The sequence below is a fragment of the Scleropages formosus genome, chromosome 7 (genome assembly GCF_900964775.1).
Source record: "Scleropages formosus chromosome 7, fSclFor1.1, whole genome shotgun sequence".
Classification (NCBI taxonomy): Eukaryota; Metazoa; Chordata; class Actinopteri; order Osteoglossiformes; family Osteoglossidae; genus Scleropages; species Scleropages formosus.
This window is the reverse complement of record NC_041812.1, coordinates 31,838,465-31,863,810: the sequence shown is the minus strand read 5'-3', so window position 1 is coordinate 31,863,810 and position 25,346 is coordinate 31,838,465. Positions and strand designations below refer to the sequence as shown.

Here is a 25,346-nt window from a genome sequence, read left to right as displayed (position 1 = left end):
AACCACTTGTCCCATACAGGGTCACGGGTAGCCAGAGCCTAACCCGGCAACACATTGCCCAAGGCTGGAGGGGGAGGGGACACACCCAGGACAGGACACCAGTCTGTTAGAAGGCACCCCAAGTGGGACTTGAACCCCAGACCCACCGGAGAGCAGGACTCAGTCCAACCCGCTGCACCACCGCGCCCCCCTCAAAATGAACAGTAGCGCCACCAAAATTAAAATTAGAGAGAATCTTGGATATGTTTCTGTCCACACAGGAAAAAAAAAAACCACAAGGGTCTAATTTGGCCAACAGATAAATAAAATTAATAAAAATGTGTACATTTACTCATTCAGTTTACACTTTCTTCCAAAGAAACTTCCAGTATTAAACTGTTTACAGTAAATCTTACTGGAGCAAGTTACAGTAAGTACCTCAAGGCCATTTTAGCAAGGGGGAGTAGGAGTTTGAACTTGCAATTTCCAACTTCAAAGGCAACAGATCTAACCACTACACTGCCTGCTACCGCCCACTTCCTTGGTAAAAACAATAAAAGTACAAAAAGTAATAACAACAATAACAGGTGATTATGATAAATGTCGGAAAATGAACCATAGTGAGTTCTGAAATTTTCATCTTTAGTTAATAAAGTGAAGTGAAGTTTTCACTGGGCCACATCCAGAACTCAAGGGAGACTAAGCATCATTACAGGCATACTCCACTTACTCAGCCAGAAGTGATCTCTTCCTACTTAGCAACAAAGCTGTACTGTGCCGAAAGAGATGGAGCACTTTCGAAAGGTATGTGTGTGTTGTGTGTGTGTGTGTGTTCACCTTGCAAACCCCATTGATGCACATATCCAATGAGTCAGCTCTGCAGCGTGTGCCATCCAGCACCTTGGGGGCCAGTTCCACCACCAGCCCCTGGCCTCGGGCCTGGCACCGAAGGGTGCAGGGGGCTGCCGGATCATGTGTCGCTGGCAACCACTCATATGTGTGTCCCTGGTACTTCACATCGTTGTGAGCAGAGCACTGCTGGGCTCTAAAGTCCCCTGCGTCCACTGGACAATCCTGGAGAGGACAGAGGCAGCAGAGTAAGGGCGATGAGAACACAAGCACCATCAGAACCAAGACTGTCAATAACCGTCATCTGATTAACAGCACGCTCATCAACACCAGGGAAACGAAGAAGGTCAGAAACACCTGAGTCATCAACGTTGGTGAAATCTACAGCTAGGGTATGAATACCTGTTTCAGATCAGGAAGAGACCTTCCATTGTATCCTTTCACAGGTTAAACTGCTTTATTTCACAGTTATATTCATCAACATGAGAAGTCAAAATTAAATATGACACTCGGGGGATCAAAGTTTTGGCTCAGCTAGTTATTAATTGGCGCCAATAAAACTGTTAGAGTGCACCGTGACAAAACCATACAGATCACTGTGTGAGCATGAGGAAAAGAGAGCAGGACCCCGTGGGACACACGACAGCTTCTCTCAGCCAGACATCTGGTCCAGTCTCTGCTGGTGACCCACACGGCTGCACCACTCCCTCCTCATTAGCCAGGGATCCTAAGCTTCATCTCTGAATTCAATGAATGAAGAGCAACTTCTGAAATGGCTTCATCCCTATGAAAAGGGACACATTGTGTCCCTTGAGCGAGGCACTTCCATGCACTGCAGCAATACCCGATGAAAAAAAGTTTCATCCCCGGATCAAAGAGGAAACCAGGCCTCTAAATCAAGTGAACCCAAACATGAACTCCAACAATTACGACTCTATAACACAAAAAGAGCTCTCTTTGTTTCTTTGTTCCAAGCTCATCGACTTGAGTGAGATGTTAAAAATAACTGGCCTGGGCTGCTTCCCATTGGTCTTGAGTGAAATCATTGCTTGTCCGCGATAAATCCAGACGAAACCACTTCAGTGGCACAAAAAGCGCTCCTCCTTTTGATTAACATGGTGTGAGTATTGCTCCGAGCCGCCCCCTCTCAGCAATATGGGCTACAGGGAGTCTAGGCCTGTCTATAATATGATGGAGATGACATTAGCAGAAGATGTTTCTTTTCCATCGTGTCTTCTGAGGAGGAGAGACACCGATGTGGATTTACCAGATGGGAACACGCAGAAGTGCAAATGGCCACCGGGAGCATTCCTGATGGATCACGTACAGACAGATCTCTTGCCTCATAATAAAGATCTCCACTGCAGAAGATCCATGCTCTACATGGGACCTCTGCCAGGCAGAGACACACATCTAGGGGCGGTCGGAATGGAGAAGTGGCCACCTTCAGGACCGGGATACCAATGACTAAGGAAACTCCAACAGAAGCCCCTCTGACCCAGTATGCAATTTTCACAGAGTGTGCAGCTTTCCAAATGTGAGGGTGGTTCCATGCCAAACAGTGTGCTAGGTTAGCTTTGGTGATGCTCACCTTAAGCACTACCTCAAAACAAAACCAGCTTCAATCCTGTCACCAGGAGTCACCCAAGAGGGATCATATGATCCTCAGGATTAAATAACTTTACTTACCATGTTGCTGCATGTTCTGTATCTGATGTTCCTGCCTTCACAACTCCTGGAAGAGAAAGAGTTGAAACCAACCTTTAATCAAGCAGTTAGGCAGTGAAATTATATTGCCTGGTGTACATTTTTTTTTAAACTTGTCTATGTGACATGGGGTAATAAAAATAAACCTTGACAGGTATTCTGTTCTGAATTATGAGCAGCATCATGTCCTACATACTATAACTTGCTCCAGTAAGAGTTACTGTAAACAGTTTAATACTGGAAGTTTCTTTGGAGAAAAGTGTCAACTGAATGAGTAAAATGTACACATTTAGATTAATTTTATTTCTTGGCTCATGCAATGGACCCTTTTCTGAATGGGACACACAGTAGGTCAACCCTACACTGAGCTCAGACCAGGAGCAGTAATGGGAAGTGACATGTTGGAGAGCTTTGTAATACATTGCTCAGGTCCCAAATCAAAGGACAGCGGAATCAGTGTCCCCAGGAAAAAGAACACCACCCATGAAATGATGCAATTCTGATGAATTTCTTACTCTGAGTTCATTTTGGAGAAAAGCATCTGTCAGAATCCCGTCCTGGGTGTGTCCCCTTCCCCCTCCGGCCTCACGCCCTGTGTTACTGGGTAGGCTCCGGTTCCCCGCGACCCCGTATGGGACAAGCGGTTCTGAAAATATGTGTGTGTGTATGTGTGCATCTGTCAGATGAATAAAGGTAAGTTACCAGCTGAAGACCACAGAGCACAACAATGGAGCTACATGGGCAAGAAGGCACATCTACCACTGTCAGTCGGTGGCAAAGGGACGCTTCTCTTCTTCTATTTACTGCGTCCACAGCTCATCATGTCATCTCCTAGCTTGACAGTGGACCTCATGGGCCACACTCTCTATCAAATGACTGGAATTAACAAGTTAGCTAAAAGTCCTCAACCTGCATTTCTGTATGCTCCTCTACAGTGTACAGAGCACGAGTGTGAATGTCTCACTCACTGCAATCCCTTGTGTTTGCACAATTTCATCATCAGTGCTGCCACTCTGATAGCGAGCAATGTTCTAAAAATTAGAAAGGAAGTGTACACCTTGGTGTATAAGCAGCTCTAATTTACCTCCACAAGGGAATCTCACAGATACTGTCTAAAATCAAGGCTCAGGGCTCCTTCAATTGAAAGGGATATGACTACCTTATGCACTTTGTCAGCGTCTAGCCTTGTGCCCTGTGCTTCCGGGATAGGCTGTGGACTCAGACAAGTCAAAGTAAGGCACCTTGTCTCGGGCTCCATGAGTACACACACCATAAATTCCATTCACTCATTCTTAGGGCACGAGCAGGAATTTATTAAGGGAAGGGCTCTATTTAGAGGTTCATAACATTAACTGGAGAGTTGTGGGAAAGCATGGGCCAACAAAGAGAATCCATGGCACTCCTTCAAACTGCTGCACTCTTCTGCTCCTGCTACACCTGGGAAAATAGGCAGCCTCTTGGAAGCGAGTGATATGGAGAATTAGCCACTGTCTTAACAAAACATTCTCTTCACCCAGAATACATCTGAGGTTGTGGGTTGTAGCTGGAATTTTAGGGCAAACACAGTCATGGAGAGATCTGCATTGGTGCCTTGGGTTGTCAAGTAGATGGATCTGTACATCATCAGACTGCACAGCTTTCCCTTAAAAGCCAGTCCTCACCTTAATGAGTTCTATCAAAATTAAATTTAGCAAAAAAACTGAAGATGCTGAGGGAAGAACGGTCAATGTCTTCTTTTTGAAGAAATTTTAGAAATTGACACCACTTAGTTAATGACACTGAACCACATATTAACACTAGAGTAAAACAGAAAAACCATCAATGTTCATTTATTTAGCAGGTAGTGTAAATATGGCCCAAGAGGACAGAATGGTGAGTCCAAGTAAAAACAAAGTGACCGATACCATAGATGAAGAAGATTTAAGTTGTGAGAATTACTTCGTGATAGTCTGACACCCATTTCTAGAATTTTGCCATAAAATTTTAACATGAACTTGAAATGTATTTAATGTTTTTATCATTCGTTTATGATCTTGACTGTTCTTCCCACTGCGTCTTCTATTCAATCCCACATTTATCACTCAATATCATTATAAGAGTAGCAGGCTGCTGTGTGAAATGCATCACCTCCCAAAATGATACCATAAGATGGAATTTTAAGGTTGCAATCGTGCAATGCTGACTTCCCACACTGACATTTGTCTACTGTCATAGTTTCCCAGGCGCACTGCACAGTTGGAGCCCTCTGGGCACAAAGCTTTCACAATTCCAGACAATATGTAAATGTAAATCTTGAACTGAAATAGACACAAAAGAAAACAGCTGCCACATTGAAATCCAAAGTTGTTAAGCAGTAGCACATGTGGTCAAACTCATGCAGAGATTCAGAAACAAACAGCTTCACTGACCCGCTGAGGCATCTGCGCAGTGAGTAGGAGGCACCGCCTCCACAGGTGCGAGAACAGTCACTCCAGGTGCCCCAGGCATCCCAGCCCACCTCCCGGTCTTCATCAGAACGCGTCATCCTCGATGACTGGACAGGGCGAAACAGACGGGTTACACGGGACTGCATTACTCAAGTAAAAGTTGAGAGTATAAATTAATTTAAATTGTTGTACTCCCATCTTTGAAAATAAGAGAGCAAAAGATTGCAGTGCTGTTTACACCATTACTACCTGGAAGAAATGGGAATATTGTGCAGACGATTTAAATAAACTAGGCTCATGAGAAGACAACTGGAGAAAAGAACTGAGGCAAGACAGTTTTTTTGGAGTTCAGTCATAACCTCATCACCTATTTATTATTGCATCAAGTACCTAACGGGGAAGGCAGTACAGTGAGCAAAACCACACCCTCTGATTCCAGATCAATATTATTCACCTATATTTCTATCATAATATTATTCAGGGGGCGCAGTGGTGCAGCAAGTTTGGCCAGAGCCTGCTCTGTAGTGGGTCAGAGGTTTGAGTCACCTTGGTGAAGAAGGTGTTTGGGCTGATAACACTATATAAAGTTCACTGGAAGTCACTTTTGATGAAAGTGTCTGCTAAAGAAATAAATGTAAATTATTTAATTCAGGCAGAGAGGGATGGCGGGTGCGGTGGTGCAGCAGGCTTGTCCGGATTCCGCTCTCTGGCAAGTCTGGGGTTCAAGCCTTACTTGGGGTGCCTTGCAGCAGACTGGCGTCACATCGAATTGAAGGGAACTGAAGGGGTGAATGATGGTGCAACGGGTTTGCCTGGGGCCTGCTGTGCGATGGGTCTGGGGTTCTAGTCCTGCTTGGGGGGCTGTGTGGCAGACTGACATCCCATTTGGGGTGTGTCCCCTCCCCTCTGCACCCTGTGTTGCTGGATTAGGCTCTGGCTTGCTGCAACCCCACTTGGGACAAGCAGTTGTAGATGTTGTGTGTGTGTGTATTATCAAAGGGAATTTACCATGTTTAGTAATCAACTGTTCAATCATTTTCCAATTTACACTACAGGGTTGTCTCACTATATTAAATTAATTCAGGCTAAGTAAATTGATCAAGGGTACAGCAGCAAGAGGAGCAATCTGAACCAGGAACCTTCCGTTTGCAAGAAAAGAGCTGTAATCCCTACACCAGGTATGGACTATATCTATATTAGACACCTGAAGTGCAGAGGCAAGTGTGTGTGTGTGAGTTTCTGGGATAATACGATATTGTATGTTTTCATTGCTTGGCTGCACTACACAGAACTATGCCTTTGCGTTTTATTTGGTTGTTTAACTTTTGGCTCTCACCTGTGCTATTTTATATGTGCAGCAAGCACAGCGGTTAAGGAGCTAGAACTGTAAACAAAACATTTCAAACATCAATTTGTGGGTTCAAATTGTAACAATGTAGCTGCTATTGGACCCTAGAGAGGGCTATTTGAGCTGAATTGCTGCAGCAAATTATCCATTTGTCTACACTGGACAGACTTTGGATAGAAGTGTCTGCTAAGCTAATTCTGAAATAAATAATAATGTCCTGTGGCAGTCTGGTCTCCTTTCCACAGTGCAGCCTTGCGGCCCACGCCTGCCAGGAAGGCCCTCTTCTCACGGAGACCCTGGCCAGGGTAAGTGGTCTGGAAAATGGATGGATGGACGGATAATGATGTTAGCGGTAAGTGGTATAGCTAAGAGGCTCCAAAAGGAAGTGTTGAACACTTTGAAGAGTCCGGGGTGGCCAATTTACAGCTGCCAAGGTGCAGGTTGTGAATTCATTGAGCTCTGGTTCAGTGCATAGCAGACCTCGGTGTATAAACACTTCAAAGAAAACCTGTCTTCCCTGGGTTACTTGCACCCATCCCAGCCACATCTCACGCTGCATATTAACCACACTGGACTCTTGAAAATGCTCTGTGATGGAGCCCAGAGTGTTAGCTAGGCTCTGGCTCTTGGTGGGGGCCACGTTCGGGCCTGCAGTGCAGGCCGACTGTGGGCTTTAACCAGCAGAATGGAAACCGTGATTTTGCCAGCCTTCCAAGGACAAAGAAATCCACTGACCCAGAACAATCAAAGGGTTCCGTCTAACAGCTAGCTATCAGGGTAATAAGGCCCCGAGAAGACAAAACACATTTAACGGACATTAAAGAAAATATTGACAAAGAGGCAAAATTGTACTTTGCAGATTGTATAACAGATGAAAGGCAGCTAAACATTATGACAGGCAGAGAGCATCGTGGGTGAGACTGAGGGAGTGGTTCCTGTGAGCTGCTCAGCACTGTGATCTCTGAGCGGGGCATGCAGGGAAGGACCGGGCAGGAGGGTCTCGTCTGGCGCCCAGCCATAGCAGGAGGTCTGCTGCGTGGGAGGAGGGTCGCCCGATCCTCTGGGTGAGCTAACAAAGAGCTCCTGTTTTAAGCTGACCCCTGGTCTGTTTTGAAGTGCGGGTGAAGGAACTTAGGCCAGAAGAGCAGGGCTGACGACTCTCAGTGTCATCCGTGCCATCGGACAACGACTAGTGTCAGACCGGACGTACTCCTCCATAGACACCGAGAAGTCGACCCAGACTGAGGATGGGACCACGAACATAAAGTACCACTCACACTTGCAGGTGTAGTGCTGCCCACACAGGTCTGTGCACCTTTATGAAATCTTTAACTTTCAAGCACAGCACAAACTGAGCCAGAAGTATGTTTTCCTGGCTCTCTCCTTCCAACAATAGGAAAATTGGCCTCCCTGAGCATGTGATGTCAACATCTTCTGTGGTGCCAGCGATCGCACACGGTGCCATTTTTAATAAAACTTGAGAGCAAACCAATACCTTTACTGGGACCTTGTAAAAGTCCCTTTTGCTGTGAGATTTATTGTCACTGGTTCAGAACACTACCTTTAAATGAAAATCAAGGGCAGGTATTCCACTGTTTCCATGCCAACCGCACATGTCCACCTGGCATTTTCCGAGCACCACTCAAAGGAGAGCCACGGGCATCTCCCTGGAGAGGTTAACCTTCATGGGTTCATCTCAGCACCTGTGGCCTCACCACAATGGGGAACTTCTCTGGAATGCAGGCCTCTCGAATGGCGATCTCTCCAGTGCAGGAATATACTGGAACAAGCAAACAACTTTCCACTGAAACTCTGATGCAACAGCAGTGCCTCGAATGGAAATTAGATCGCAGCCGGAGGGTGGGGGGGCTCCACTCCAGCAGTTGTCGGTGAGTAGTGCAATGTTCTGCCACGGTACACATAATGCGTCGCAAAGCAGCAGCACCCTTTGCTCGCTACAAGTACAAATACTTCCATTATCACTGGCAGGAAAAAAAGAACTACAGGTTCTCTGAATTCAGTTCTCCCAATAGACTCTACCCACCGCAATGCAAACAGCGCTTGTGTTTCACAGAGGAATCTAGAATTCTTTCAGGTAAAGGGAGGCGGCTGCCAAGAGCACCACGGTTGCTGGCGGTGCTGCTGTTGCATCAGGTATTTGTTTTAGCTGTGCATTTCCTCCAGTAACCCTCAAAATAGGACTACCGAGAAACCAGAGTCATGGGAAATCGCTCAGCTGGCAGCGCAGCCACAAGAGGCCGGAGCAGTGGTGGAGTCAGAACTTCCACAGCCCGGAAAAGAATGACGTATGTTTACAAGCATGTGCTTGTCTGTTTTTGTGTGCGTGTGAGCATGCACATGTAAGTGTATGCAGACGTGTGTGTATGAATACATAAGTGTAAACACAAGGGAGCCTGGGTCCCCGGTTTTGGACGAGTACTGCTGAAACCTAATGCCCCGCCCCGCAGGGAGGTTAGAAACCCGTAGAGTCGGGCCAAAGGAAACATCCGTGCAGGCTAATTCCGTTACAATCACTGGGCCTTGCAGCAGCCAGGGACTGGGGGGCTGACCGACACCACGCTCGCCTCCTCCCCAGCGGACACTGGGACTTCCAGTCTCCATTACTGCTGTGAGACGGCCTGCCGCATCCACATGCCCCCCCTCCTTCTCTCCCTCCCACAGTTACTGCACTCATCCCTGGGTCCTTTCCAAGGGTGCTCCAGTTCGGATCAAAATACAGACAGCACCTCGATCTAATCCACGCTGTGACCTTCACGGTACAGAACAGTCCTTGTTCTCAGTGTCAACTGGGGGCAGCTTTACTTCAGTTGTGGATGGACCGTTTGAATCAGCCCTTCCAGACTGCATCCTCAATGGTTTGTGAGATATCCAAGGTAAAGTTCACCCTCTGGGCTCTTTATAACACTGACATGGTTGCGTGTCAATACTTACACTGTTTGTTGGAAAATAAATATTTTAATCAGCTTAGGTAACCTAACAGTCCCCACAAAACTCCGTTCAGTAGCGAAAATCCGTGTTACATTCCTGAACAACCATTGCCTCCCATGACTGAAATTGTTCTTGAAATGAAATTCTCTGCAATATTTTTCTGACAAATTATTTCAGTAGTTCAGTCTTTCCTAGTTTTTTTCATTTTTGTTTTATAATCCAGAAGGTGATGTTAAATCAGTGTACGATGATGTCGTGATGGCTCTTCCATCAGACAGGAAAAGAGCACATGGAAATTCCACAGAAACTCTCAAATTTGCACCTAGACATTTACAATTTGCAGTTAGAAAGAATGCTCCTAATATTTTATAGAAATTAAACATTAACTAAGGTGTTTTTATGAGGAAGGAGAGAAGATTTTGACTCAAGTGTAAGAATTCTTGTTGAGGGTTTAACTGCTGAAGACAAAATTAGGAGCCATGAATGACCGTGACAGCACTGGTGCAATGTTTATTGCAACTGCCTTTTTTAATAGGGACCCTGACTGTACGAACGCTGATTTAACACCGGCTGTAATTTCCATTACCTGAAGCACTATGAAAAAGGAATTATTGATGCAAGGCTGTATAGTTTGTCAACAGGAGCATAGGGTAAGGGCTGAAGTGTTTATGAGAAACAAGCTGAACTCCCTCGTTCCCAATGAGATGACAACAGCCAAGTAGTGGAGCAGCCAACATGCTCCTCCACGGCCACCCGACCCCTAGGGACACGCAGCGGGGACTCTCTCATCCGTCAAATTTGAGCTCCAGATGTGAGCGTGGGGGCGGAGGCCGGAAGAGCTGCATCCCGCTTCTCACTGAACAGAAAATCACTTCTTCTACAATGCCAAACAGGCGATCATGCTAGAGTCCAGGCAAAACATGATTAATAACAAATAATGTAATTCAATTTCAGATTTTCCTGCTACGGAACATCTCAAGCAAAGCACCCAAGAAGACAAAAAAAATAATTGAGATTTCGGTCTTCAAAGCCTGGATACTGTAACAGTCTATCAGCAGGCTCATTATCGAAAGTACTCGGTGTCCTTCGGATCCTCCCGGTGACGATACCTCCTTTCAACCACAGATCTGCAGTTTAATCAATACCCACAGAGCCTCCAATGAGCTCTCTGACAAACAGGAATGAGCGTGAAGTGTGGGAACCACAGGCCGATCACAGCAGGCCTCCAGCCACACAGTACTGCAACCAAAGTACCTGACTGTTGATCGAAAGTCCATGGAATGGACCAAAGGGGGCAACACCAGTACAGCCATATTCTCTCTCTATCTTTTGCTTCCTCTGAGCAGCCCAGGAACCTTCAAATCCATGCCTATATCAATCTGTTATTTAACACTTTCAGTCAAGGAGTGTGGTCAAGGAGCCAATAAACACTTTGTTCACTGGCGATTTAATCTTGACAAAAGTAAGGATGAGGAAAAGGTACTTCAGTTCAAAAACATACGGACACGTACGTTCTTAAATGAACTTCCTGACAAAGGCATCAGAATGGGATATGTTCTCGGCAAATTGTTTTCCACAAATATCTCACTCCTGCTTGGCCCGTGGTGGCTGGTTCAAGAGATTATGGTATATTCTTTTTATAGATACTGTTTAGAAACACCATGCTAGTCACAGTAACAGCAATGAGAGCATACCTCTTTACAGCAGGTTCACAGAAACAATGGAAAATACAGTTAAGAGGACATTTTGTAAACTGATTGAGCAACTTCATTGAGCAGATGTAGGGCTGAACACATCATATAAGCATAAGAACCACACACACACACACACACACACACACACACACACACACACACACACACACACACATTTTCAGAACCGCTTGTCCTATACAGGGTCACGGGGAACCGGAGCCTAACCCGGCAACACAGGGCGTAAGGCCGGAGGGGGAGGGGACACACCCAGGACGGGACGCCAGTCCGTCGTAAGGCACCCCAAGCGGGATTCGAACCCCAGACCCACCGGAGAACAGGACTGCGGTCCAACCCACTGCGCCACCGCGCCCCCCATGCATAAGAACCAAACGGAAAAAAAATTGAAGATAAAGTAAAAGAAAATAGTCCAAAACGTTTCTGTCCCCGTGGGCTTTCTGAAGGCTTCACATAGATGCGGCTGTCTACAACAAACATGCTGAGTCCACCGGAGACCAACTCAGACCACTGGAGAACAAGGTTTTGAAGGGGGAGACCTGCAGAGGCCAATGCAGACAAGGAAAGACCAGCAGAGACCACATGAGATCTACAGAGGCCTAAAGAGACTAACGTGGTGACACCAGGGTCAACTAGGTCTGGCTGACTCAACCAGACTACAACAGGCCTCTTCTCTGAGAAACCAGCCAAGGTAAACACTCCCCACTTACAGGTATACAGAGCCACAGATTGCTCAAATTATCCTTCTCTCTTTACAGCCAAGTCGACCAGGGAAACCTTCACAAGCAGAATTTATATATAATTGTACACGCGGAGCATAATTCTAGTCTGGTGAGACTGTCAAATAAAAGCAAACTGGTTGGAGCGCATGGTAGGAGACTCAGCACGCTAATTTTGAACCCCCATCACTCCACTGATGTCATGGAGTGTGCAAGGAGCCAGTGCCGGCAGACTGCCGCTGTGCCTGCTTCTCCAACCCATCAAGTAGTCAACCATCCAACAGGTCCGTTCTGCCCAAAAATGGCGCACATGACTCAAAACCACAACACTTTACAACTATTATTACTTTCCAAAAATTCTTAAGTATGAGAAAGCATACATTTTATGTGCTGTATTGAAAATGGTATTTACAATAGCTTGTACAAACATCTTAGTGTTTCATTCAGATACAGTATCCTCAAAAGCTCCATAAGTTAAGGTGAATGAGAGAATAAATCAAATAAACAAATAAAAATGTGGTATTAAAGATATATGAGGAATGTGACATCAATACCGCCTGCCTTAGGTTTCTTTTGACTATTTCCCCGTGTGGAACAATTGTAATGAATGCAGACAGGAATGAAGAGGGCTGCTATGCGCACTGACCACAGACTGGCAAGCCACAGAATCCGACACGCCTGCCGCAAGGTCCCGACCACTGAACGACCGACGAGGACCTGTAAGGTCACAGAAATGTAGAGACTACGGGCGGTGCTCTACATCATTTTCTCGTGCTCAAAAACAGTCACTGAGGAAAGTTTTATCAGGAATATAAACAGCAATGAAGTAAAGCAGACATATCAGATAAGCAGTACGGTGGCATTGTGGGTAATGTCGTGCCGCCTGCGCTGTTCATTTGTGCATGTGTTGTAACCCAGTTCAGGGTGTGTGGTGTTTGCATTTTTGCCCCATATTTGTATCCCGAAAACATACACTCATCAACCACAACATTAAAACCACCTGCCTAATACTGTGTAGGTCCCCCTCATGCCGCCAAAACAGCTCTGACCTGTCGAGGCATGGACTCCACAAGACCTCTGAAGGTGTCCTGTGGTATCTGGCACCAAGACGTTAGCAGCAGAGCCTTTAAGCCCTCTAAGTTGTGAGGTGGGGCCTCCATGGATGGGACTTGTTTTTCCAGCACATCCCACAGATGCTCGATCGGATTGAGATCTGGGGAATTTGGAGGCCAAGTCAACACCTTGAACTATTTGTCATGTTCCTCAAACTAATCCTGAACAATTTTTGCAGTGTGGCAGGGCCAGTGCCATCAGGGAATACCGTTGCCATGAAGGGGTGTATGTGGTCTTAAACAATCTTTAGGTGGTACGAAGTAACATCCACATGAATGCCAAGACCCAAGGTTTCCCAGCAGAATACTGGCCAGAGCATCACACTGCCTCTGCCAGCTTGTCTTCTTCCCACAGTGCATCCTGCTGCCATCTCTTCCCCAGGTAATCAAGGCACCCAGCCATGCACATGATCTAAAAGAAAACGTGATTAATCAGACCAGGTCACGTTCTTCCATTGCTCCATGATCCAGTTCTGACAGTCACGTGCCCATTGTAGGTGCTTTCAGCAGTGGACAGGGGTCAGCATAGGCACTCTGACTGCTCTGCAGCTACGCAGCCCCATACGCAAAAAGCCGTGATGTACTGTCTGTTCCGACACCTTTGTATCAAGGCCAGCATTAAGGTTTTCAGCAATTTGTGCTACAGTAGCTCTTCTGTGGGACTGGACCAGAGTGGCCTTCGCTCCCCACATGTATCAATGAGCCTTGGATGCCCATGACTCTGTCTGTTGTTAGTTCACCGGTTGTCCTTCCTTGGACCACTTTTGGTAGGTACTAACCACTGCATACTGGGAACACACCTCAAGACCTGCTGTTTTGGAGATGCTCTGACCCAGTTGTCCAGCCATCACAATTTGGTCCTTGTCAGAGTTACTCCGATCCTTATGCTTTGTCCATTTTTCCTGCTTCCAACACATGAAATTCAAGAACTGACTGTTCACTTGCTGCCTAATATACCCTACCCCTTGACAGGTGCCATTGTAACAGCGTTATCAATGTTATTCACTTCACCTGTCAGTGGTTTTAGTGTTGTGGCTGATCGGTGTACAGTGTTGCTTGAAAATATGTGAACCCTGTAAGGATGGTCTTTATTCTTGTATAAAATATTAAAATAAACTTTAAAACAACTAAATGACTAGGCTGCAACTTCAGTGTGTTGTCAGTAGGCATGTTGCAACCTGTTGGGTACCTGGGTTACAGAAACAAATCGTACTTAGTAGAACAGCACAAATATTGGGGGACAATGGATTTAGATCAACATTTGTGGGGAGATCCCTTCCAGCAGTTACTCCTATGGTTGTCAGTGTCTGAGGCCCACATTGCAAAAGCATCACATGAGACAGCTGTTCACATACATCTACCTACATGTCCCCCTCCCAGCCACCCCATGAGAAGGTGAGACCCAGCCAGGCTGCACAAACACAGGCCGGAGGCTGGAACAAATGAGAGCAACAGACTTCCTCACCATAGAACCAGCAGCCCGGCCTTTTTCCCGCTGATGGCAGAGCAGATACTGGACTGCTGGTTATCGCCACATGCCCACCGGTTCCCACCGGCTGCGACTTCACAGCTTGAGGTGGGTGTGGGGTTGGAGTGTCGTGTGTCCTGCTTTGATGAACTAAAGACCGGAGTTGATCTCGGGACACTCCAGCCCAGCAACCAACTGTGATGCCTCCTAAAACCCTTAGAAGTCAGAATTCAACAGCTGTTACTGAACACAGTAATCAAGAATTGCTTGGTTTATTCTGTCTGTCACAGAAGGGGAAATTGTGGATGTTGGGGAAAACAAAAATCCTGAGTTTTTATTCTAAAATAACTCTTCGAAAACAAGACAGAGAAAGTGTTCTTTGGACAAAAATGTGTTTTAGACAACACAGTCAAAAATACTTTTGATGTTGCCACAGATATGGAAGTGTCCAGGCCATCATTTCATAATCGGTTTTAATAAATGGCACATGTACAATCTAATATATGACCAATGAAGAGTGAGGCTGAGCAACGTGCAGGGAGAGGATGAGGACATCCAAAGATGAAGACAAGACTCTCTGTGTAATCAGTCCCCCCTCCCCCTACCAGCAGTATCACCCTTTGAACCCGTAGTCGAGACACTGGCTGATGCCATATCCTGTTAATGCTTTATATTTATGGGCTCAGAAAATGGGCAAATGCTGATGGAGTCTCCCCACCAGTGGCGACAGGGACAGCAGTGGCCTCCACTGCAGGGATAAATTAAATACCAACCTTTGCAAAACAATGTTGGATGGTAATCAGGAAAAAAATGGAGCTAACATGCAATAAAAGTGTAGTCCCCACCTAATGCACATTTCAGAAATGTATGCAATTTAATAATCCAAAATGAGGTTCTTGGAGCAAACTTTTTTGAACTGAAAAAAGCCAGAGGTTCGAGAGATGAAAGGCTGAGGAAGGCGGATTTCCACATCCCATAGGAGAAAATGGTCCCACAAAGTGGATGAAAGGAAAAGGCAATCAGGCAGAGGGCCCTAGGGATGGAGAATGGCGCCGGAAAAGATGACATCGGGGCCATTGGCTGAGCAGCGACCATGAGGGAGGTGGCCCGAAAACAGATGCAGCTCAAGTTAAAATAAACAGCGGCCCCAGGCCATCTGAATTACAAAGTCCGTAGGGCAGCTATGGTCAAAGGGAGAGGTTCCTGATAAGGAGAGGGCAAGCCGTTCGCTCTCGGACAATCATTTCGGGTAGAGGCAGTGCCTGTTCCCACTTTCCACGCCAACACCCTCAGACTCCCTACTGCTAACATCAGGATGCCACCCAGGCCAGCCCACTGTCCGGCCGAGGTGTCCCACCCGAGGGTCGGCTTTGTCATACAACATGGAACAACCCCATCACATTGCCAGCTGCCCAAAAGGGTAGTGTCCGCAAGCTGTGCGTACCAAAACAGTGTCCAGTGATTTCGTGAACCTTGTATCTTTGCAACATAAACACCCGCGAGCCAAATTAGCACAATGTCGTCGTTGTCGCCGTCTGTTGAGTACCCTGCATTGTTGTAACGCCGGGGCTGTTTGGGTGTAGGTCTGAATCCAGCTCAGTCTGTGTGGCGTTTACATGTTCTTCCCATGCCTGTGTGGGTTTCCTCTGGGTGCTCTGGTTTCCTTCCACTGCCCAAAAACATGGAGTTCAGATAAATTGGCAATGCTAAACTGTGAATAGTTTGTGAAGGGATGAGTGAGTCTGTGTGTGTGTGTGTGTGTGTGTGTGTGTGTGTCACTATCTGGCTACCCTCTAATGAACTGGCATCCCATCCTCGGAGATCCCCTCCAGTTGTGCAACCACTGATTCCAGGCCATACTGTGGACCACCCTGACTTGGACAAGAGGTTAGTTATCTGAGTGAGTGGGTAATTTTAAATTTAGCTTAATAATTTAATAAACCCAATTAATTTAATAAAGGTGTACAAAGGGTGTATTTGCAAATATAGTGTAAATCTCAAACTTGCTTAAAAATGTCACTGTACTTCCTGGAAAATAGGTTTCCTGACTGCATTAAAACCTTCGGACTAGTATTAGATGGAAGTAAGTCTTAAGTAACATATTTAAATATACACCGAAAATCAACCTAAGAACTGAAATATCTACCAAGACCATTCTTATGTCAGGTCACAATACCGCAGAGGAAAAAAATAAACAAATTTCAAAGGTCCGTTCTGAACTCACAGGATTTCCTCTGACAGTTTCAGGTTACTCTGTTCATTAGCCTTAGGTTCTCTGTGACCCCAGGGGAGGACAACGCTGTTTACAATTCGGTCGTGAACCAAGTCATTAACATGCCAGAAGAGACACAGAAGTCCTACAAATCCCTTCATAAACAAGGTCAGTCTACGGCTTGTTCAGGCAAATGAGGAAAAAACACGTCACACTGCCCAGTCTCTCTGCAGGCATAAATTGGAAAGGGCAGAAAATGTCATAAAGCTGTGTACCTTTGAGAAAAGTACAGAACTGTTTGCTGAATTGTTAGAGTGTCCAGTTGGATATAACTCGGAAATGTAAGTTGCTTTGGTCGGCACAGTAGAATATTATTTAAATCTGCTTTCCCCCATGAGCTTCTGACATTGTCATTATGGTGGCAGAAGGCAGATTATGCATTTCCAAAAACCAGGAAATAAAACTGAACTGTACATTTTCACCATGGTGTACTGCAGATGTCTCAGCTTCCAGACGAGTTAATAGAGCTATAAAATTCTCACCACTGCTTTCAGAAGCATGGAAAGGATAACAAAAAGAGGAAAGAAATTACACTGAAAAGTGCTGCATCCTCCTTAGCTTGTGGACCTGAGAGCCAGTGCAATGACAATGTGATCACATTGTCAGAGTTACTGTGAAAGGTGTGCAAAAAACATAGTCATAGCAACTGCAAGCAGGACCATCACTCTCCGATTCAGAGACATCAAAGGCCGTCAGCAGCTAAGGTCATCCAGTTGAATAAAGACAGCTTCTAGTCATCGGTGTCATGACATCATCATTCAAAACAAATAGAGCAGTGAAATCCAAGCCGTTGCTATGGGTGACAAGAAGGAAAAGGCTGTGCTTTGGATAGTGGACCTGGCCCAGTTCTGGCATCTTCCTCACTGGCTAAAATGGGGCTCATCTGAAGTTGAGGTGCTTTACTGGCTTAGCAATGAACACATGAACCCATTACCACTTAAGTTAGAAATACACAGAAAAATAAAACTCCATTTCATGCTGATGAGAACATCTAACAAAGAGAAGTTAATTTTATGGCAAATCCTTTTTTTCCTTCCAGATGAACAGACTGGAATGCTCTGTGCCTTAAAGATAAGAAGAACACATGAGTGGAGCTCAGCAACCACATGACCCGTGTTTTGTTTTCCCTGTTTTAATCTGATTTGCATGCTGAAGAGTCATTGCATGCCGTCCCGTGCTTGCACACAGCCAGGCTTTCAGACCTGAGTCTGGCCACTGGAGAACAAAGCTGAAAGGCCAGTATGGAGACAGCAAGCCAACCAACACACATCAGATCACTCCAACTAGGCCCTCGCCGTGACAAGTACATTCACGGTAAGGCCATCCGAGGGCGCACTCACGCATTGCAACTGCAGGCCCCTCAGCAGCACAAGCAGCCTTGCAAAGAGGACCATGCCACAGGTACAGCACTACCCCATTCTGATCGCCAACTAGAACATGGCGCCTCGCTCGTTAGGGAGGAAATGTAGTAAAGCACCACGGTTTCCCAGAGAGAATCCTGGTGCATGATTCTCCACATGAATCTCGGTGGCAGAGAGGTACGCTGGACAAATAAACCGTTGACATTCCTTGCTCCTCATGTACCCCGTTCCTCTTCTTTATGGCGGGGGACCACCTACGAGTTGGAGTCATTAATTACTCTTCACACAGAACTCACACAAGAGGAAGCAAAGGAAAGTTAAAAAATCAGGAAGCAATAATAAACTTAGCGTGGGAGGGATCATTCATTCCAGTGAAATTGCATTCCGTTCAGACTCTGGGATGTCAGTAACTGGGAGAAAGACCAGGTTCTCTCACCACCGTGTGCCAGCACAGTGTTGGGTTGTCTAATCAAACCCCAGATCTTGTTGGTTAGGACACCAAACCTGGACCCAACCCAGAGATAGAACCTCACAGAAATCGTGGATGAAACTCAGGATGAGGAATGCAGAAAAACAGACCCACAGGGATCGAGAGACCTTCAAAGGCAGCTGCAGTTGTAGGCCAGCACCCTAGTGTAAAATCAGTAGAATTTCCTGTGATCTGCCCTGTTACAGTGAGGCAAGGAGTGAGCGTATTAAGAGTAACTCTTCCTAAGAAGGGACAACAAATCAAGGTTCTACACAAAGCAAATCTCAGCAATTCTACAGACAAAGCAAAAAAAAAAAGATTAAGGGATTACACCAGTCTGGACTTCCTTGTTCAGCAAATTCACCTCCAGATAGAGTTGGACTTAGAAATGGACTGGCCAACTAGACAGAAAAAGTGAAGAACCATTAGACCAAGTTGAGGCGGTTAGGACCTGCCGAACACACATGCTCACATCGAGGGAGAACAAGGGGGGAAGATTCAGTCTGGATTCCAAACTGGACGCCTTTCCCTCTGAGCATGTGGAAGCACTTGCTGGACGGACCTCTTGTATCTCCAGCTAGGAATCCGCTTAAGCTATTTTGGTTGAATTTGTTTTGCAGCCCTGCGGTGAAAAGGGGAAATTTGTACACTTAAGATGAGAACTCCCGACCGGACGGAGGCGGGGAAAGGAACTGATGGGCTGCATGTATTATTTATATGAACATGACATGCCTTGCTGTATGCATAGGTTTGTTTCATACTGAACTTCAAGCCTCACTGCACCTACTCTGCTGTGTATGTCAGTTAACGGGGGTGCTTGTGTCTGGAAACATCCATGTAATTACAGGCTGCTTGGTGAATGCTGAACAAGATTACTGTAGTTCACATTGTGCTGAAGCTGGCTGCCGTTGTGGTCAGGGATTTCGTACAGGAGAGGTCACACAAGTGATGTGACTGTGCAGCAGGGCTCTGCTTTGGACCTCCAGAGCAAATTCACAAGGCAGAAGAATGGAAAAAAATCAGCACGCTGGATCAGAAGTGGCCAAAAACAGTAAATTTACATTTAGACCTACTCATTTAGCAGATGCTTTTCTAAAAAGTGACCTACATTTCAGAGAAAAACAAAAGTGCATTTTACCAACAGATGGAGATAGAGATGCAAAAGTGATTCGCAAAGTATTCGCAATCTCATAGTCTGACACCACTGTTTTTTGTCAGCATACATTATTGTATATAATTGACAGGAAGTAATTTTTTTAAAATATATATATATTTATCATAATAGATAATTTAATGAAAGTACAGTATATGGAGTTCATAGGAGAGGGAAGAACTGGGCCAAAACAGCATGTTTTGAGACTCTTCCTGAATGATTAAAGGATTCAGTAGCTCTGAGTGACAGAGGAAGCACATTCCACCGCACTAGAGACAGAACTAAACTGTTTTGAACTCACTGCCATTAGAGTTGCTGAAATGAAGTCTTACCACATGGGAGTCACTGATCACCCAATCAGAGCAAATCCTGAACAAAGATTCTTAGGAGAGACCCACTGTATTTACTGTATGTATTTAGTTTTTAGTAAAAACTTTGTCACTGCAGCTGCTGCTGCAGGCTGAACGTAGGTGTAGTACCATCACACTTTCCAGCACCGTACAATGTCCCTACTCTATGCAAATTGTTTGCAGTGGAACAGCTACATGTAAATTTGTGAGTTTCCTGTTACAGAAACACTAAGGACTGCCAGGGTGCGGTTGGTCTTGTACAGTGTGTTGGGAATGTAGCTTTGCAGTGTTTCTTTACCTGTGTGTGTTTGGTTGTTCAGTGTGTGCACTCGTGTGTCTTTTTTTATTTAAAAAAATCTGTTTATGTGGATACAAGCAGGACTAATTGTGGTGGTTGACTGCTCTCTTTTTACATAGGCATTGGATGGAGATGAATATTAAATGGCAATAATACTCTTACATGTATAAGACAGTTAGGATTCAAATACCACCCAGATTGTTAAATGATTGCCCAGTTTTGTATGTGTCCAATTGCAGATGTCACTGAAAATGAATTTAGAATGCAAAGCATTGTTTTCAGAAAATAACTCAGAACAATGTTTAAAACTAATCTCTGTCCTCTGACAAGTCTGTCGACCCAGTGTTAGTACAAACAAAAACACTGGACACAGAATCAAGATTGAGTAAAATAACATACTTTCATTGCAAGTTTCTGAGCATGCTCAGTTCACTCACAAGGCTGACAAGTAAAACTGCCTGCAAGTGTGGTAATCTCAGAGCAGCCCGGAGTAGTGATTGGGCTGGGGAGGTCAGTCAAGGTGCAACTCCTCATGGAGAGACTAATCTCAGCCTCTGGCAGGACTGAGGTCTCCTAGATCTTAGAAGGATGCTTCATCACGTGCTAGTAGCTCTTTACCACTGGCCTCACAGACTATCTACCCCTTCACCCTTACTTCCACTCTTTTCTGGATATCCCTTCAGAGATCTGCTCCCACAGCCAGTCATAGACCCAGCAGATGAAATGCAGAAGCTGTGGCTGCGTGTTAGTGACAGTCTGCAGGCATCAAGGGTGACCACCCCAGGTACACACACTGACACACACATTCTTAGCTTTTCAGCAGCACACAGCTTTGCGGAACTAAAATGAAACGACGACACATAGGAGGGCTACAATGAACGATCCAAGAAATACGACCGGTTGCTGGCAGTTGAGGAAATAGCACAAAGTACACACACAGCCTACTAGCAGCCATTGTGACTCAAGAAAGAGCACATAACTCACAGATATCACCTCCTGCTCAGATAATGTCAGAGTTGACAGCAAATGCATTAAATTGCCTCCAGACTGACTTAGTGCCATGCAAGATGAGAAAGCTAACATTTGAAATGAGAACCCTGGTAGCTGGCCCTCAATACCACTCTAAAGGTGCAGTGATATCAGCCGTTTGGTTTTGGAATGTGACCTAAAATGTGTTCTTCAAGGTAAGGAGTACCGTGTTCTCACACCGTCTCAGGAATAATCTTTGTGTAATTGAGACAGATGATCAGCTGAGTCTACAGAGATAACTGCTCTTGTTTGCATTAAAGATCCTAGATCTAGCTCGTCTATCGACATGGCTGGATTACCGAGGGGCCACAAAGCAGCCCTTCGGGGAAGTCGGACGTATTCTGAGCACTACCTGCGAAAGCGACAGCTGTGTCGGCGGAATCTTTAATCTAAAAACGTCCTGTAATTGAGTTACCCCCTGACAGCATTTGGGGGCCCTCCGCTACCAGGGAGGTTATTCCTGTCTTTGCCGCTTCCTTTCACAGCGGACAATGCGACCTACAGAAGAGAAGGCTTACAGGCAAACTTCACTTCTCTTCCCCACCATGTGAATGGGTAATCACCTTTCTCAACATTACAACAGCACTAGATGAAGGAACATCAGAAGAACTACCACCAAAAAACTGAGCATCAACAAAAAAAGATGTTCCCAAATCTCCATTATTCCAAAAACTGCACTGCTGGTTTCAGACAGTAAGCAACCAGTAGAAGGATGTGCAACACGTTGGTCAGGGGAAACTGAATTAGTATCTGTTCCGAACACATGAAGAAAACCATACAGCTCGCAAGATTGTAGCAGCAGTGGATCCATCCAAAGGGAACTGAAAAGGCAAATATCTACAATGCAATGCCAGTCTTTTGTAGAAAGTGGGACAGGACAAATATTTCCACAGCACACTGTCTGAGGTCTTTGCATTGAATAGAAGTTGGGCTTTTAACTATAAAAGGCAAGAGCTGCAAGTCATTCACAAATATGAATGTTTATACAACGTCACTAGCGCAGCTGGAAACAGACATCGACTCCGGTCCGACATTTCTGAGCCGCATATCTTTTGTCTGCTCAAGTATTTTCGGAGTCTTGTGTAAAGGACACCGTGGGCCAAATGACACATGTAGTATGAATCTGCAGTGCCGCCACCCCCACCTGCCCCACCCCTTTGTCAAGTCTATTTCCCCAGCAGCGGTTCTCCGGAGCAGTTCACAGAGTCAATACATGAGTGCACAAAGAAAGCCAGCAGCAAGGCCCACGGGAGCTTGGCCGGACGCTTCCGAACAGTCACAGGCCACAGCACCTGGTCGCTCAACCAGCCTCCTGAGTCGTACCTAGCCCATGACCACTCCTCACAGTATCCACTGGGCCACAGCTCTCACAATGGCAACCAGGTGCTCATCCATAATACATACATGCCTACCTCTTTCTACCATTCATTCATTCCCATCTACACTATCTATGTCAAATGCAAACAGAGAAACTTTGAGCATATTTTGTTTCCCAGAATCAAATAACCAACAACAACATGTGATCTGAAGCATGTTAAATTAAGATTGAATTGTTTGGAACAAGGAATTACTATTCTGACAGGAGAGCTGCTCACATGAAAGACACCGCAACATGACAGACAGACATCTCTGGATCAACCCAACTTTTGCTAACAGCCTTGGGGAGATTTTCACACTGCAGTCATGACTACATCTTTCCCTATTCCACAACTTTCTTTACCGGAGAATACAATACAATACATGCCAATCGAAATCATTAAAAGCCTTGCATGCTTAAAGATTATTATTTTTCATTGCATTATTTTCTAAAAAGTTGTCTTTGGAATCATAATAAGATTGTGGTGGATACTAACAAAGTGGGTATGGAAATCCTCATAGTAATCACTATGAAGAGCACAAGTCCACCCCTTGCCCTCAACTCCTGAGCCCAGAGTAGTGCTCTACATGCTCCAGAGAAACATTGTGCTGCTCTTTTATTGTGTTGGATACAAGGGATCTGTGTGCAATAGTGAATAATCGCCTAATAATTTAAGCTCTTTTGACCTGAATGCTGAATTCGAGGCAAGCTGCCTTGAAACAGTTGGCGCTTGCATCGTCTCCTAGGACAGCCTTTCAGCAGATGTTTCTCTGAAGCTTTGCATTAGAAATGTCCATCATACAATTTCCAGACGCTCCATTCAGCCCCTGTGGATGGAAGTCATGGACAGCAGGTAGTGCAGAGCTTAAGGATCTTCAAACCAGAAGGTTGTGTGTTCTCAATTGAAGATTGGCTCTGCAATTACACATTAAACTACGATAGACAAATTAGTCAGTTTATAAATGGGCGAAGAGAAAAGTATGCTGTGCAAGTGTTTTGGACAAACTAAATATGATCAGAGTATGGGAGGTTATGTCTGTCGCTAAAGAATGGTATAAAGACTTAGAGTTCACAGGTTTTCCAATTACGGCTGCTCCTTAATATCACGTTTCGCACGGACTCTGTCCTTTTGACAAACAACTTAGGATTACGATGCAAATGCTTCCTGTTTCTGGACCAGGGGATTTTCGGTCTTTATTCAATGCGAGGTATTGTTTGAATTCTCGGAGGAAAAATACAAAAGCCAGCGCAATGAGAACGCTCAGCGGTTTGCCAAAAGGACCGAGCACAACTGCAGCCATCTGATGTAGTTTAGCCACAAGCAGAATTAACTAACAGGAGTCATTTTTTTCCCCTCCTGTGATTTTACAAATAATTACAATTCTACACATGCCGGTGTTTCGTTACACGTCGTCAATGGAATTGCTGAAGGCGGAGGAACGGCTCTCGTTGAGACAAAGCAGGTACGCACGCAGCTGCTCCCTGAGGCTTGCTGAAAACTGAAGGTAGTGACTTTTCCCAGGATAGGGTAATAGAGCGGAAAATCTATGCATGGTGCTCTTTGTCGCGTTGTAGGGCTAATCCATTTAAGCCACGCCAACTGAAAGTCAGCAACCGGTGCCTGCAACCCCGAAGCAACCACAGCCGACAGATTGCGACTGCGTGCTTCCCTGGAGCCCGGTAACCATGGTTATCTGCCAGGGCACCACTCGATGGCCAGACTAGTAAATCACTAGGTTTGTATTCCAGGCCTTTTAAAGAATCCATGTGACACTCCTCTTTGTACGGAGCATCATCGTGCTGTAGTCAGGTCAAGAGGCTGTAAAGAACATAGTATGGTACGTTGGTTTTAGCAACAGCTTGGAACATGAAAAGTTGCCGTTGTCTGCATTCTCCGGTCTATTCATAGCTCAGACAATGCACCCAATCAGATTTTGTCAAATTCAAAACACCTTACTGTCACATAGTGCCATGGCTTGAAATAAGACAAGGGTTCTACTAGCTTTCACCACTTCTTTTTTCTTTTCCAAAAATTGCTGCATTTCACAATTAGTCACTGGCAACCACCACAGCTCACTCACAGGCTGTCAAATTCTTGTTGTACCCATAAAACAACACAGATTAGTTTGAGAAAAACAGTTCTGACATGTGCCATGAAAAGATCTGTTCCATGCTTGCAGTAAGATGGGCAGATGGCCCACAGTGCAACAGCTAGTGATCCAAAGCTGAGGGTGAGGGAAGAGATAGCACTCACTATAGATACTCCATCCAGCACTCAATGGAATAGTTTTGACAAAGCCAAACCCTGCTTTAATAAAACAGACATCAGTGATGCATGACATGCGCAGACTTACAGAGAAGATCCAATCCCTAATATTTTGATCGAAGCTGAGCTTAAATTTTCAGCCACATAAATCTGCAGGGAAAGGACAATATGTGCGATAAGATGATTTCTGTCTCTGGCTCTACTTTTGCCTAGTAAAAGTGTTGTAGCAGCATGATTTGCAGGAAAGCAGTGCGAGGGCTGGCCATCATTCAAATGACAAGCCTCTACTGGGGTTAAGCTCCCAACTCTCTTTGCTTTCAAGTTTTCCTCAAGACCAAGCCACACCTTTACTTTCCTATAGGCCTTAATAACAGCAAAAGCCCGAGGCGTTTGCATATCTCAACAGCAACAAAACCAAACCTTCTTTTCTGTCATCATCTTGAAAACTATTAAGCTACACCCTGTATGTTACAGTTAAGCCATAGTAAGAATTGAGCACCTTAAAAGTCCTCTCACAGTAACAAC

The 25,346-nt window shown here is 45.3% G+C and overlaps 1 protein-coding gene across 3 annotated transcripts in view; it reads right to left on the bottom strand.

The window, feature by feature from the left end:
- The window catches only part of LOC108941985 (ADAMTS-like protein 3), a 76,430-nt gene that overhangs the window by 35,822 nt on the left and 15,262 nt on the right, over positions 1 to 25,346 (bottom strand). For all 3 annotated transcript variants that reach the window (XM_018764970.2, XM_018764971.2, XM_018764972.2), the window contains exons 5-7: positions 4,944 to 5,068; positions 2,518 to 2,563; positions 817 to 1,053 (exon numbers count right to left, since the gene is read on the bottom strand). In XM_018764970.2, coding sequence (XP_018620486.2) covers positions 817 to 1,053; positions 2,518 to 2,563; positions 4,944 to 5,068 — 408 coding nt within the window. The remainder of the gene's footprint in view (positions 1 to 816; positions 1,054 to 2,517; positions 2,564 to 4,943; positions 5,069 to 25,346) is intronic.